This window comes from Biomphalaria glabrata, chromosome 3 (assembly GCF_947242115.1).
Source record: "Biomphalaria glabrata chromosome 3, xgBioGlab47.1, whole genome shotgun sequence".
In the NCBI taxonomy this organism is placed as follows: domain Eukaryota; kingdom Metazoa; phylum Mollusca; class Gastropoda; family Planorbidae; genus Biomphalaria; species Biomphalaria glabrata.
Window position 1 is genome coordinate 17,167,934 of NC_074713.1, and position 14,471 is coordinate 17,182,404.

At 33.3% G+C, this 14,471-nt stretch overlaps 2 protein-coding genes across 8 annotated transcripts in view; both read right to left on the reverse strand.

Moving 5' to 3' along the window:
- Positions 1 to 2,626: 2,626 nt before the first annotated feature.
- Positions 2,627 to 4,488, reverse strand: LOC106056940 (retinol dehydrogenase 14-like). The gene has a single exon (XM_056024014.1). It carries the CDS (start codon positions 4,222 to 4,224, stop codon positions 3,262 to 3,264), a length of 963 nt encoding a protein of 320 aa, XP_055879989.1. The 5' UTR covers positions 4,225 to 4,488; the 3' UTR covers positions 2,627 to 3,261.
- A 1,559-nt stretch (positions 4,489 to 6,047) lies between these two features.
- LOC106056938 (HEAT repeat-containing protein 5B-like) overlaps positions 6,048 to 14,471 on the reverse strand; it is a 48,482-nt gene continuing 40,058 nt past the window's right edge. For 6 of the 7 annotated variants that reach the window (XM_013213878.2, XM_056023755.1, XM_013213882.2 and 3 more), the window contains 10 exons: positions 14,094 to 14,276; positions 13,777 to 13,978; positions 13,244 to 13,507; positions 12,666 to 12,828; positions 12,441 to 12,553; positions 11,786 to 12,073; positions 11,031 to 11,285; positions 10,663 to 10,814; positions 9,665 to 9,881; positions 6,048 to 8,547 (listed from right to left, as the gene is read on the reverse strand). In XM_013213878.2, coding sequence (XP_013069332.2) covers positions 8,222 to 8,547; positions 9,665 to 9,881; positions 10,663 to 10,814; positions 11,031 to 11,285; positions 11,786 to 12,073; positions 12,441 to 12,553; positions 12,666 to 12,828; positions 13,244 to 13,507; positions 13,777 to 13,978; positions 14,094 to 14,276 — 2,163 coding nt within the window. In that variant the 3' untranslated portion in view covers positions 6,048 to 8,221. The remainder of the gene's footprint in view (positions 8,548 to 9,664; positions 9,882 to 10,662; positions 10,815 to 11,030; positions 11,286 to 11,785; positions 12,074 to 12,440; positions 12,554 to 12,665; positions 12,829 to 13,243; positions 13,508 to 13,776; positions 13,979 to 14,093; positions 14,277 to 14,471) is intronic. The other variant, XM_056023756.1, reaches the window with a different exon arrangement.

The window sequence follows — 14,471 nt, forward strand, 5'->3', positions numbered from 1 at the left end:
GGACGTGAAACTGTTGTCTGAGGATGACTGCGGTGAATTGGACTTTGTTTGCAACGTGGCTGCATGTGAACCTGCAGCTCCCTTGAGAGGCGTCTGTCGGGAAGGTCTGCTGAGACAGCGTGTCCAATCAACGGCTGTGCTGAAGAAAACAGTGCTCGCCAATATCTCTTTGTGTGTCAAACGGCCACGTCATCGTCGCAACAACAGCCTGGTCAACTGGAGAAAGAGAAAGCGGCACTGGAGGAAAACAATGCGGGGCTCCCTGCCGCCTGTGGCTCCCACTGATCGACCTCCACCTGAACTGTCAACTTGAACAGTTGAACTTTCAACTGATTTAATCTTTGAATTATATTATAGAGAAATATTTGAAATCATTATTTATATAGGCCCACTGTACATTTATAGGCCTACTCTTTTGATCGAAGTATAGTTAAGTCATTTCTGAAATTTCCCATGTAATCTTCTTCAGCTTACACGACTCTTGGCTTGTCATAGTTGATCTCTGGCTTGGTACATTCCTTTCTAACATAATTTTTGCTACGATTTAGTGAGAGCTACTCTCTTTCTATGACCTCTTGGAAATATTTTTTCTGCACTTTAAACTTTTTAGCGTGGTCGAAAGGCTATAAGTACGCTTGAGCGTGATTGGCTTGGCTACCTAAGAAGGGGAAATATATAGACAAAAATTGTCATTTTGGGTGTCATTCAATATGGAAAACGCCAATCCTACGCGCGATAAATAGAAACGGCATTATGCATTAGCCGTAATTGTGTAATCTGGTGAAAGAAGCTTCTCGCGCCTCAAACTAATGAAGAATTACTTGAGGTCAACAATTCTCAAAGATAGATTGAAACATTTGTTTATTCTTGCTATTGAGCGTGATCTATGTAGGAAACTAAATGATTATGATTTACTGTCTGACTTTATACACGCAAGGCTCGTAAAGTAATTCTGTACTTAGTAAAGAATGAATAAAATGCATAGACGAATTTATTTTCAAATACAAACTCTTAAATTTCACTTATTATCCGCTTCCCGACCCCAACTTGGCCCCGCGAAATCCATTTCGCATAGGGCTCTAATTGTTACGTCCGGCCCTGCTATTTAGTGACCTGTAAATATACATAGTAGATTACTTGTTATCTTTCCATGACTTCTTGGTCACAAAAGTTAAGTCCGGTGCTGCTATTTAGTGTTTGTAAAATGTTTTACATGTTTCGGGAATGTTCCTTCAGAGTTTAATTCCTAGTCCAAACCTCCCGCAGGACGAAGGGGGGTGGGAGCGGGCAGGGTTTGAACCAGGGACTATCGATAAATCCAAACGACAGTCCAGCCAGCCATCAGTATTATAGTGACCGGTGAATACTTGTTCTCCCCCCTTTTTCGTGGGATGACTATCTGCAGAAATAAGAGAGTGATCTTTCCTTTACTTCTTCTCGTCCAAACTCTTGAGCCATGAAGAGAATTATATATATATATCAATATATCGCCTACTGGAGATCTAGCCGGACCACTTATGCTAACAAGGATGGTTCCTATCTTTTCTTGACTCACCTGTCTCTGGCGAAATTTTCTATTGAAGATTCATCGTTCTTGCTGTTCCCACTTTTTTTCTGGTAGGTTCCAATTTGACGTAAGGGCGCTGGGAGGCTATAGCTTCGATTTTCGCCCGCAGATCAATCAACAGTCGGATAGTCTCGATGGTTCAAGGTTTATATCCAGCGGGAGGTTTGTGCTAGGATGAAATTATCTTTAATTTGAAAGGGACATCCAAAACATTGTTCAAAACAGTTCCATAGAGAGACATTCCATTGCCTCCGTCTCTCCCTCACTCACATAGGACTAACTACCCCACTGCAGACATACAGTTCGAAACACAACAACAAAAATACATTTTAAAAAAAAAACCGCTTTAAAAAATAATTTTTCTTTTTTTTTCCATGTATTAAGCCAAACATCTGAACAATCTAATGTTTCAATTTCTAGATCAAACTATTATTTTGTCTAAGCTTATTAAATCATAGGCCTAATGTACCGGTATTTCATGTACAGTACCAGTAAAGTGAAATAAGCTTTGTAGTTGTTGACCATAACAATAATCTACATTAAAAGGCTAATTATATAACAAATATACATTAAAACACACCTTTTGCTATATAATGCGATTCTAGAGTCTAACAGACTTTCTTATGTCAGAATGGTAAAATTTCTCCACAGTGACATATTTTCTGTTGATGTTTTTAGCATGAACAACAAAGGCTTGCTACTGTACATTTTGCTGAACATGAGCAGGCTATTATGAAGATCAAGCCCATTAGAAACAATCCTGCTCTGCTGCCTCAAATGTCTCTTACTTCAGTATATGAGCTCATCCCACTGCTTGCTAATATAATTAAATTGAACCAGCACTTTCCTTTTAAGAGAAATAGTGTGTTACAGATGTCAAAATAAATTTCTGAAGCTCAGAATACAGGAAACGCTCTGGGAGTTTACAGTTCTCCACCAGACCCCTTAGCTAGGTAAATTGTTAGAATAAATATAAATTTGTTGATCTAGGAGAGCATCACAAGTAAAAAGTTTAGAAACATGTTACTGCACTAAAACAAACAGAATTATAAGCTATAATTTGCAAATAAATGAAATTATTTTATTTGTTCACAAAAAACAAATGTCATACAAATACCTACTTGATTTTTATTACAAATGCATATTATTAAGATTAATCTCTATTTTAAAATTAAGAATTATATATAAACTAAATAGGTTACATGTGCCGGTAATTAAAATGTAAAATTTAGCATTTTGAATATGTTTTGTAGGTCTCAGTGTAAAATATGCTAGTTGCTTGACAAATACAGGGGATAGTAGTTTGAAATACCATTTAATTTACAATTACTGGTACCGGTACTGTAGAGTAATTAGCCTCTCTTGGATTTTTTAAAACAACCTTGAAAACAAATGATACCAGTACATGTATATAGAACACTGCATATAAAATTTAATAAATGTTATTAGAGAACATATTACATTAATACTTATAAACTTAAAACAAATGATGCAGCCAGATTAGAAATATAGATGATAACAAATAATAATGTGATAAAATGATGATTTTGATAAAGCAAAATTAATAACATTTACATGACCAACTTCATTTTATCTTATAAATTACAGACAGTTTTTCGATGGCTAAACACAGCACAAATATTTGAATTTTAAAAAATGTTTTTAATTATTTACAAAATCTTAATGCCAGTTCTTTAAGACTCATTATATTTAATTTTTGTTAATTTCTCACTTAATTCCCAGAGTTTTTGTGAGTTTCTTTTATCTAAAGCATTGGTAGGATATTGACTTGGCTTACAGTCCTTTCCGATATAAACACCAGATTGTTTTTGTAGTTCTTCTGCTACAGCACAGTACACAATAGACTGACAGCCTTCATCTGCATCACGCAGGCCCAGTGAGACAAATAAGGGTGATAAAATTCGATTTATAAAGCTTGGTATGACGTAACGGCCAAGGTTAGTGGCAACCATTCCAGGATGCAATGCGATTACATCTACTCCAGACCCCTCCAATCTTTCACTAAGTTCTCTAGCAAACATCAAGTTGGCTAACTTGCTGTCACTGTAGGCTTTCACTTTGTTATAATTTTGTTCACAGTTTATATCATCAAACTTAATGTGTCCTTTTTTGCTAAGTGAGGATGATACTATTATAATTCTACTAGGTGCTGAAGCTTTAATTTTATCTAAAAGGCGCAAAGTTAAAAGAAAGTGTCCAAAATGGTTAACTCCCATTTGCATTTCAAATCCATCTTCTGTTTTCATTAGGGGGCACTGGAAGAGACCTGCATTATTTATTAAAATGTCTATTTTCTGTTCTTCAAGGAGAATCTGATTACAAAACTTATGAATTGAGCTCATTGAGGACAAATCAAGCTCTTTTGCTACAACTTCACTATTCCCTGTTCTAACCTGGATTTGCTTGACAATAGTTTGAGCTGATGATAAATTTCGACATGCCAAAATAAGTTTTGCTTTTCGCCTTGCTAATTCAAATGCTGTAGCTTTGCCTAGTCCACTGCTAGCTCCTGTGATTATAACTGTCTTTCCATTTATATTAGATTTGCTTGGACATTTACGTGTAAGTCGTAAGTATCTCCTTAGTGCTGCCACAGTTAAAAACCCTATAAAAGCAGTAGTTTTCCACCATGCCATATTTATTGAAAAAATTATTTAATGTTATTTTCAAAATGTTATCCACATGCTTTTGTTTGAAAAGCAGAGCTAGAAATACTAGAATAGATAAGATAGAGCTAGTGATTGTAGCTCTAGATATCTAGACGGTCTAATATAGATCTAGATCTACTTCTAGTTCATAGTTCCATGATGATGATAGATCTATAGTCTAGTTATATCATGGAACTATACTTTCATGGTTAGTCCATCTCAATCTATAGGGTTACGCCTTTGTGCCACTTCCTGCAAACTACTCTAAATACCGATAATGATCTAATTTTGATATTTTAATCTGAATCTAAGGATTGTTGCTTGCTTTCGGAATTAATAAAAAAAAAAAAAAGATCTAGATCTAATACCTAATATTAGATGGGCATTGTTACTTGGAAAATTATATATATATAAAGATTATATATCTATATTTTAATTAGGTAGATAAAGGTTTTGAAGTCTTAACAGGATTCTCTTAAAGTTTTTACTACAGAAAAGGAATGGGCTAATTTACGCCAGGATCACAATGGTGGTGTGTCTAATCTCATCATCATTTGTCCCTTGACTTTCGTCGTAGCGGTGCTGTGACGGTTCGCGTAACCAAATTTCTTCATTTTTCCCGGTCACCAGCTGTTCTTTGAAGGATATCAAGAGAAAGGCCGGTCCATTCTCTTACATTGTCCATTCAGCTTTTCTTTGGAAGACTCTAGTAGACAGTGAGTCATGCATATATGACCAAAAACAGATAAACTTTTGTCTCTTCTCAGTATTGAGGATTGTATCAAAATAATGATTTTATACCAGTGTTTCATACACTTTTACTTTAATGTAACACTTCGCATTTACACTTTTTCTTATGTTAGATTTCCTATTTGTTTAAACAACATATATATATATATATATGCCTATATTAAAGGTTTAATGACTGATTGTAACTTTTTATATTTGTTTCAAAAGAGAGTAACAAATTAAATCAATCAGAAAAATCATACTAGTTGTTGTTTGTTTGTTTTTTTTGCTTTTATTTTTTATTAGATAAAAGTTCCTATTGAGGTCTCATGGAACTCTTAATGTTCTGTAAAAAACAGTTTGTGCTAGAAAATGTTTTCTTTTTTAGCTAGTTTGAACTATGTGCCAGCAAGCATTATTCTAAAACGCTTTAATTTGCAAACACCCATAATACTTAACTGCTTCCTTGCCTCAGGATTCAAGTTTGTGGAAAAAATCAGCAGTTTAACATGTAAGATGTTGATATTACCTACAAGATATATAGTTCAACTTAACAAACTTGGGAAATGGTATAATTAATTTGTTAATTTCCTGTCACAGTTACTTCCCCAGATTGCAATCAATGTAACACACAAGAGGTTTCGATGCAATTTCAAGCAACTGAAGCTAACCTTTTGATCACTATAGTGATGTTTTAAAAAGAAGGCAGTAGCATTCACTTTGTTTTATTATTTCTAATTCAAAGACAAAGCCTTATCGAAGTATTAGGTGTGGTGGTACAGATCCTAATTAATTAATTTATTTTACCATGTCAAGGCCAAGAGTCTATTAAAAGAAATTTAAAGATTGCTGATAGACTAGTTAATTGTAAATCACTGCCATACTAAGTCCTAGTTTTTTGTTGCCTTCAGTTTAATGTCCCTTTAATGATAATGTCAAAATGAGCAACAATGAATGAAATGCTGTTGAGATTTTTTTTTAAAGTTAAGAGAGTATTCATTGTCAGGTAGTAAATTATGATTCTTATAAAAACATAAACCTGACCAACAAGAATAGCAAAATAAAAGACAAAACTAAAAAAATAGTATCAAATTCATTACATTTTTATTTACTTTCTCTTATGAAAAAAAAAATAGTATCAAATTCATTACATTTTTATTTACTTTCTCTTATGAAAAAAAAAGTTTACCAAAGAAGTTTGTAGATAAATAAACATTTTGTATTCTGTTCAAGACAAGACAAACATTTCCGAGACAAACAATTTACTGCTATAACTAGTTTGTCAATCTAACTTGATTTTACACTAAACATTCTTTTACTATTTGTGAATTTCAAAGTCCCATTTTATGTACAACCATTCCTAATTTCATTAAATAGTTGATATTTCAATTTTTATAATATATAAAAATTATTTAATATGAATAATGAAAATGTAAAGCAAATACTCACAAATACTAAAATCATTTCTGAATAATTTTGTCAAACATATTCTATAATTATATACTGATATTCAAATATCCTTACAAAAATATAATAGTTAAATATTAGCTTAAATAAAACTTTTATTAAAATTTAGTATCATTAACAATTTTTTCTTATAAATATGTAGTAGTTGGAGAATTCACTCAGTTGTTATTGATATATATGTGATTAATATTTATGGTTATATCAATAATAATAAGGCTTGTCTTTGAGTCCAAAGATTAATAAGGAATGCAGTATTTCCCATGCCTACGCCGTCCCAGCTGTGACCTACATCTAATGTCAGCCTCAAGAACTTCTACTGCACTTGTCCCAAATCCTCGAAGACAAGCCTTAGCATAAAGCATATCGACCTCATGAAATTTAGCATAGCAATGTTTGACTGTAGTTCATTTTAATAAGATCAACTGTCTTTAATATAGGATCCGTCAGAGAATTTCAGGTGTACAATAGGGACGGACATGTTCAGGATCTATCAATGGTCAAAAACTCACTGCATCAGTTCAAAAGCTCATTTCATTACAAATGAAAGCTCAGTTCATTAATATCAAAAGCTTAGAGCTTAGTTTATTACTAGCTCAGTTTATTATATAACTATGGCATTATGTGACAATTGCTTTCATTGCTTTATTTTCATTTACAAACATTTGAAAATACAATGCCAGGTCTCAATAAAAACATGAGTAGCATGAATTCAACAACATTAAACAATAAGTTCACACAACACACTATATACTTATACTGTACATATATTGCATTGACTTAAGGAGCAACAAAACCACATTACAGAACAGGCAATAGATCAAGTCTTCTAATAACATTTTTGTCTTTGTCAAGTTGGGACCACAGTTAAAAAAAAAATATTGGATTTTTAAAATTCTGTATTTGAAGCATTTACAGATATTCTAAAGCTTTTATCTTGCAAGATCCACCCTACACCCTAGTGCACCATGGCAAGAGGTGGTACTAGGAACATTTCAGGAAGAGATTAAATGATACATTTATAAAAAAAAAATGTGGTCTCAACAGACTTGCTATTAGTAGGATTACCATCACATACCACAACTGGGTCATTTATCTACAAAGTATTTTTGGTCAGGCAGTATTCTGAAGGTGGATACTTACATATTTACATCACAAGAGTGTGTGAGGGGATAGGACTTAACATTCAAAGGTAGACAGTGGGAGAAGCAAAAAGGCATAAAGACTAATATAGTTTTTAAAAAGAACAACATGTACAATAATTCAACAAACAAACAAATAAATAATTGTTCACTAGGGTGATGAGTGATGTGAATTCGTCCAAGTAGATCATTAACAGCAATATGATATTGGGTTTGCATGTCATAAAGATATCCCTATGCTACTGTGTTAGGGGCACATTAAAAAAATTCAAAAGACAGATCTAAGTGTCAACTAATCTCTTAACTAAAGGTTGGAAGTTAGATGAAGCTAAACAAACCATTAATGGAGAGCTCATATACCAGAGATACTGATTGACTATGCATAGATGATGAGCTCAAATAGACAAAACAACTTGTTATTTTTACATTTTATAGCACACATTTGTTCTTAAAACTTACAAATTTAATCTCAAACGTTGATGATGAAAAATTTGGCAGTTAAAAAAATTGTCATTAAAAAATGGGTCTAATCAAAATCATAATTTAAGTCTGGCGTGTGATGCACATTTATAATCAGTGTATGTCAGTAAATGCCAGATGCCAGTAGATATACCAGCTAATCTATATAAAACCCTATACTTGATGTTTGATCATGTTTTGAAATTACTGAAATCCATCGTCAGGGTTATGGTAGGTTTGGCTGGCTGCTGAACAGCTTGTGAGGCTAGCACTCTGGCCTTGTCCTGCACCTGCGTTTTCTGCTTCAGCCTGACTGCTGCTTCCAGCCTAGGTTTCAGGTTGGCGGACATGTTCATCACAGCCTTGAAATGTTCAGGATACATGCGTCCCACCTCAGTCAGCCTAGTCAAGCACCTGTCACTCAAGGCCTGGACAGCCTGATTGGCTTTTAATGCTGTGCCCTCATCCAGTAACATTGATACTAGCACTGGTATGAATAAGGCTATCACAGTAACACCTTGAAAAAAAAAAAATCTTAATCTCAAACCTTTTAAAATGAAAACAAATAAATACATGAAATGCACATAAAATGAATTAATACAAAAATGCTAAATAATGAAAAAACATCAAGTGAATTTTATTTTTGTTTTCACAAAATCACCCTCTTCCAACAATTTATCGATTATGCTTAATGAGTTTGCTTGTAAAAAATGTTTTTCATGTTTCGGATGTTCCTTCAGAGTTGAAGATAATTAACTTCCTAGTACAAACCTCCCGCAGGATGACGGGGGATGGCAGCGGGCAGGGTATGAACCCAAGACTATCAACAAATCCACATGACAGTCCAGCGCGCATACTGCATGACCAGGCAGCCACCCAAGTGACCCAAATTAGAAGATATTTCAATGTTTCATTGTTTGTCCAGTTCATCTTTTAAGATCAACAAAAGCCAGTTCAAACAAACAGATTAGATAAAAATCTTATTGCCATTTATGCACACATTTTCAGAAAAAATATGAATGAGGAATGCAATAAAACTGGGTATCCTTTCTCCCCCTTTGGTATAGTTGCAACATTATTTAAGTATTCACAATTTATTTATTCTATTTTTTAAACACCTTTTTAATACCATCCATATCTGTTCTATACTCTAAAAGGATCAATTCTAGGATATATACTAAAAGATAAAAATCTTTTATATTGAAAACAGCTTTAATGATTTTTCAAAAAATTTGACATTTTTATATAGCTTTGAGAAAACATAATTAATCAGCCACACCAGGAAGACAAAGGTTCAACAATTATATTTGTTTTTATATTAATTTATTTGGCAATAGGTTTCTCATAAGACCATATTATATTAAATATATATTAAATATTTAAAGTATCCTAAAAATATTACATTTGAAATTATAGAAAAGACCTGTTTAAAAGAGCAGAAAATTAGGAGACTGGACTAATTTTGTTGATGGATGAGTGTGACCGTGAAATATCAGTGTTAGGATATTTATTGTTCAATCCCCCTCCCTTTTCTGTCCCTCTCAGCCCCTTCCTTCTGTGACAATGTCAAATCCATTCGCAACAAATTTCCATGTGAAAACAAAAAGATATGAATGCACAATCCTAATGCTTACGTTTACTGTCCTCAGCCAGAGCTACCAATCTCTCCATACAGTCTAATTCATTGCCAATCAACTGAAGCTCTAGCTGTGATTTGGATAACAGTGATGTGGAGGCTGAGTTTAAATGTTCAATGACTTTAGGAGCCAGACAATGGATGTAAGGGATAGCTTCAGTCTTGTTTTTCAGATTCAAAAGCATCAAAAATGATTCCACACATTTCAGGCGATACTAGAATGTAAAAAGTGACATTTCAATTACAAAATAGTTTCCATTCAGTTAGAGATCTTAAGGATCTTAAAACAGAAACAAATTAAAATAATCTATCATAGATGAACATAATGGTATAAAGCTTTTAGTATTACGCAATGCATTAGAGAGTTAGTTTGGCTTGAATTGAAGGATGGATTAAGTTCCTTCAACTGTCATCTGTCCCTTACTCAGCTGGATTGTTTAATATTCCAATGGGTTCTGATGAATTCAGAGATTAAACCAGCGGAAGTTCCATCCTATTTTCCATGTTGTCTGCCCATCATAACAAATTTTATTTTTAACAGAACTGTCCCCATATAATTTAAGCATTCAGAAAAAGAAGAAAAAAAAAAGCAACTATTTACTATTTAATCTCATTTCAACATAAAGCATACATAGACACATGAATTGTTGGATATTCATAGCATTTATTAACCTCAACAGCAAAAGTATTGTGCATGTCCAAGGTTTTATTACAATGATATACTATATTAGACCCTGCAAATTTTAACAAAATAAAAATGTTACTATAAACAGATTTTGGTTAATCAAGCAACCTGTTAATCAGACCAGCTGCACATTCAACAAAACCCTCAAGTACCTAAACACTTCAGTTAATATGAAGAAAATGACTGAATCCTTATCTGATTAATAGGAATCCAATGTCTTTGCTTCAGCAGAATTTCAATTTTGAAGATAGTGCTATAGTATTAAAAGACATTTCCTAATAGCCATATCTGTATTTAAAAAGTAGCCAAACCTGAACATCTTCTGTTTCCCAGGCTTTCTTATAGACATTTATAGTTGAGGACAATAGGTTTGGTATCCAGGTAATCTCCTTTGGGCAAGATGTTGTAAATACACACAGAATAGACACCAGCACTCCTAAATCTATTCCAGTGTTATCTGTTCCTATCCAAAGATGTAATTACATTTTGAATTAAAATTAATTCTTACATATTACACAATTAAGCAATAACTAGCACTACAATATGTTTAAGAGCTCTAAATGATAATTGCTTTTTTTTCAAGTTTAAGTATGACCACATTTAAAAAAAATAAGTAACGTAAAATTGTTTGCTTATACATAGTAAACATGTGCTTATACAATTGATATAAATCACTTACCTTCTTCCGCATATTGCACAATTGTTGCTATGGCACTTTGAATGAGTCGAGTCCAGTCTTTCTTAACACTGGACAGCTCCTCTGTTATCTTTTCACTGTATTGTACTGGGAAAAGTTCATATTCACAGACTCTTTTAAAAATCTTTAGCCCCATTGATACAATTCCTGGTGCAGGTGTAACAGCACCTCTAGCACACATCTCTTTCATAATACCACATACAAGATGTAGGATAGTGGGCAAGATAGTAACAGCTCCTGAAACACAAAGAAAATTATAATAATCAAGAAATATAAGCAGAGGAGAAGATCCTGCTAAGGGTCAATATGTCAGGTCAAAAAAGGGACCAACAAAATGTAAAACCAACTGTTAGGCTAACTCTAGTTAATTTGTTGCTATCTGTTGTGACAAGAAAGGCTAAAACAGCTCAGGTATTTTCCAAGTTTTAAATGAAGACAGTCAATCCGTCAATAATCAAGAAGACTTTCCTTCCTCTTCTTTTAGTTTCTCCCATAAGTAGCCAAACCTGAGCTGACTAGAGAGCTAAGATAAATTATACATCTTATAAAGTTCCAGATAGCTCTCTAGAATGAAGATTATTTTGTCCTTTTGTCTAATTATCTTGTAGGGTACAGGTAGTAGAGGATCAAGTAAGCAAGAGTACATCCCATGCTAGCAATCCAAAATTCATAATTTGAGGACAAGTCATGTACAGCATACATTTAAAGCTCAATATTGAGCACCAGGGTATACTCACCGGTAGGGGAACAAAGATCCAATAGATCCACCATCAATGCCATGGTTTTAGCAATGAGATCAAAGGTCTCTGCACCTAGCTTGGTCAAATGTGTGGGCAGCTGGAATCCAGTGACAGTGGAGGATGGGTTCAGTGCAGGAATATGGCGCACAATGGCACACAAACAAACTTCCAGTGTGGCAAAGACAACAGACGTTTCCACAGGAAATTCCCCATTTGTCCCTCCTTCCCCCATAAAAATGCTTTGGTTGTCTGTAGATTGTTCTTTGGCAGTTTCCTTATCTTCTTCTGGGAGGAAACAATGTGTCAAAGTATAAGCTTTAATATTATTGTTATGCAAAAACAGCTTGTAATTATTAGTCACAGAACATTATTTTGGATATTATGAAATGTTTATCAATAAAATATGCATATAAAAGCTAGAAATGTAAACAATAAAATATATAAATTAGTGCAATATTGTTGTCAAGATACAAACAAATATAGGAAGTATGAGATTTTCATGATTAAACTATCCTGAACTTAAATGTGTATCATTGAACATTAAAATATACAGAAAGAAAGAGCTATTTTTGTTGTTATTCTTCTAATAAAAAAAAAGAAAAAAAAAGAATGTCTGTTAAAAACCTTATTATTAATGTTAAATACAACTTACCTTTAAGTTTGGTTCTATTGGTCTCAAGGAATTCTTTGGAAGCAGTAACAACTAAATATACAACATCTAATGCAAATCCATGAATATCTAACCCCTCTCTTGTTAGAGTTACCCTAGAAAATATTAGAAGTAGGACACATGAAGAATCAACTATAAAAAAAAATAGGTTACTTGCTAATGAATTAATGGAATAACACAAAATAAAATCCTAAGTTTAATCACTACCTGTGCATAACATTAAGTAATTCTCTGCAAAGAGTAGCATCTTTCCCTAGTTGGGAACGTGGCCAAACAGAGCTCAATAATGCTTTCAATCCCCTCAAACAATGTCGAACTGTGACATCTTCCAGTCTGGATGCTGAGTTACACAAAGCTTCCATACTGATACCTAAAGTTACAGGAATATGTATGTATGAATGAATCATGGCAGTACAGTTAAAGTAAATTGACTGAATCATAGTAATACACTAAATTAAATTTATTGAATCTTAGCAATACAGTAAAAGTAAATTGACAAACATTTGAATACAGTAAAAGTAAATTAAATTTTCCCTTCAAAATCTTAAAGACAGTTTGGTTAAACGTTTTTAATAGGATTATCTAATTTTAAGAACATATTAAGTAGCTATCACACTAACCAAATGTTTTCATTTTTGTCTCAATTTATGCTATATACTTGTTTGGATCTCATGAATCTTTATAATCTATTAGTTAACTTTTTGTTTTAACCAAAATAATAAATGAGTGAGTGTTATAGATAATTAAGATAGAAAGTAGCATTAAAACATTAATAGGAGTATTACCTAATATAAGAAAAAATCTATCCTGATTCATTGTCCTGGCTCTCATGTTGGCTGGCACATTAGCCAGTTGGGCTGGAGTGGCCAAAAGTGTGTGTTTATCATCTGCCGACTCCCTGGAGGCTTGTTCAAACCCAGCTGAGTCCAGCCACAGTGAGAGACCATGGAGAATGGAAGGCCAGGACTTTTTGTAATGGTGAATAGCTGTTTCCACTGTGTCAGGATGATAAAATGCACCACCTTCAGAAGGTAGCTGACTGGAGTATTCTTAAAGGGATGAAAGAAAATTTGTGCTAGAGTTCAATAGTGTTATATACACAATAGACTTAAACTGGATTTTTACAGCAACTTTCAAAATGTCTTCAAACTTAAATAAACTGTATCTTATTTTATAAGCTGGACAGGAAAATTGACTGTAAATGAGGCTGTAATATGTTAATATTAATGTATAAATTGTTTTAAATAATATTTTTTTATGTGATAAGTAACTTGAAACATAAATAAGCATAAAAACAATTCTAAACATGTCTCTTTACCTGCAGGTAAAGAGAGTAATGCATGATCTTTGAGTGCATTGAACCAATGTCGGCTCAAATTCTCTAATTCTGGCTGGACAAGGCTCAACAAACTTTCACCGCTGTGTTCATAAACTTCAGCATCTTCATCTACATCACCTCTGTCTTCATTGTCTTTCTTTTGTTGTGACTCAATTTCTCTATCTACAGCCACAATGTAAACCTTAAAAGTACCAAAAAAATATTTTTACAATTAAAGGAACATTAAGTCACTATATTCATAAATATGTATAATTTAACAAGCAGACATGATAAGTAAATACAGTCATTCTAATTACCTCAGCCCAGGCTCTAATGACTGCCAACTTTTCCATAGTTGAAGCACTTTCGTTGTATAATGGGGCTTTGGGGCGACCACTGACAGAGCCAAGTTTAGCCAGGGAGGAAACTAGTAGCTGATGTACTCGCCGCAAGTCATTCAGGTCTCTTGCCACACCACTGCCTATCCATTTACTACAGACCTAACACCAGAAACAAACAAAACAACTCTACTGGATTGTGAATATCAATAACTTAAAAAAAAAAGGTTGTTTAATCATGAATGTGTTAATAATAAATTTTAAAAAATCATTTGAATGGTACTTGTATGCAGAGAAACTTATTTTTCACTTTTCAAATAATTATAATTATGTCTAGACCTTATCTATGTCTAATCA

Coding starts and splice junctions, on each gene's coding strand:
- LOC106056940 (XM_056024014.1), bottom strand. CDS start 4,224: ATGGCATGGTGGAAAACTACTGCTTTTATAGGGTTTTTAACTGTGGCA.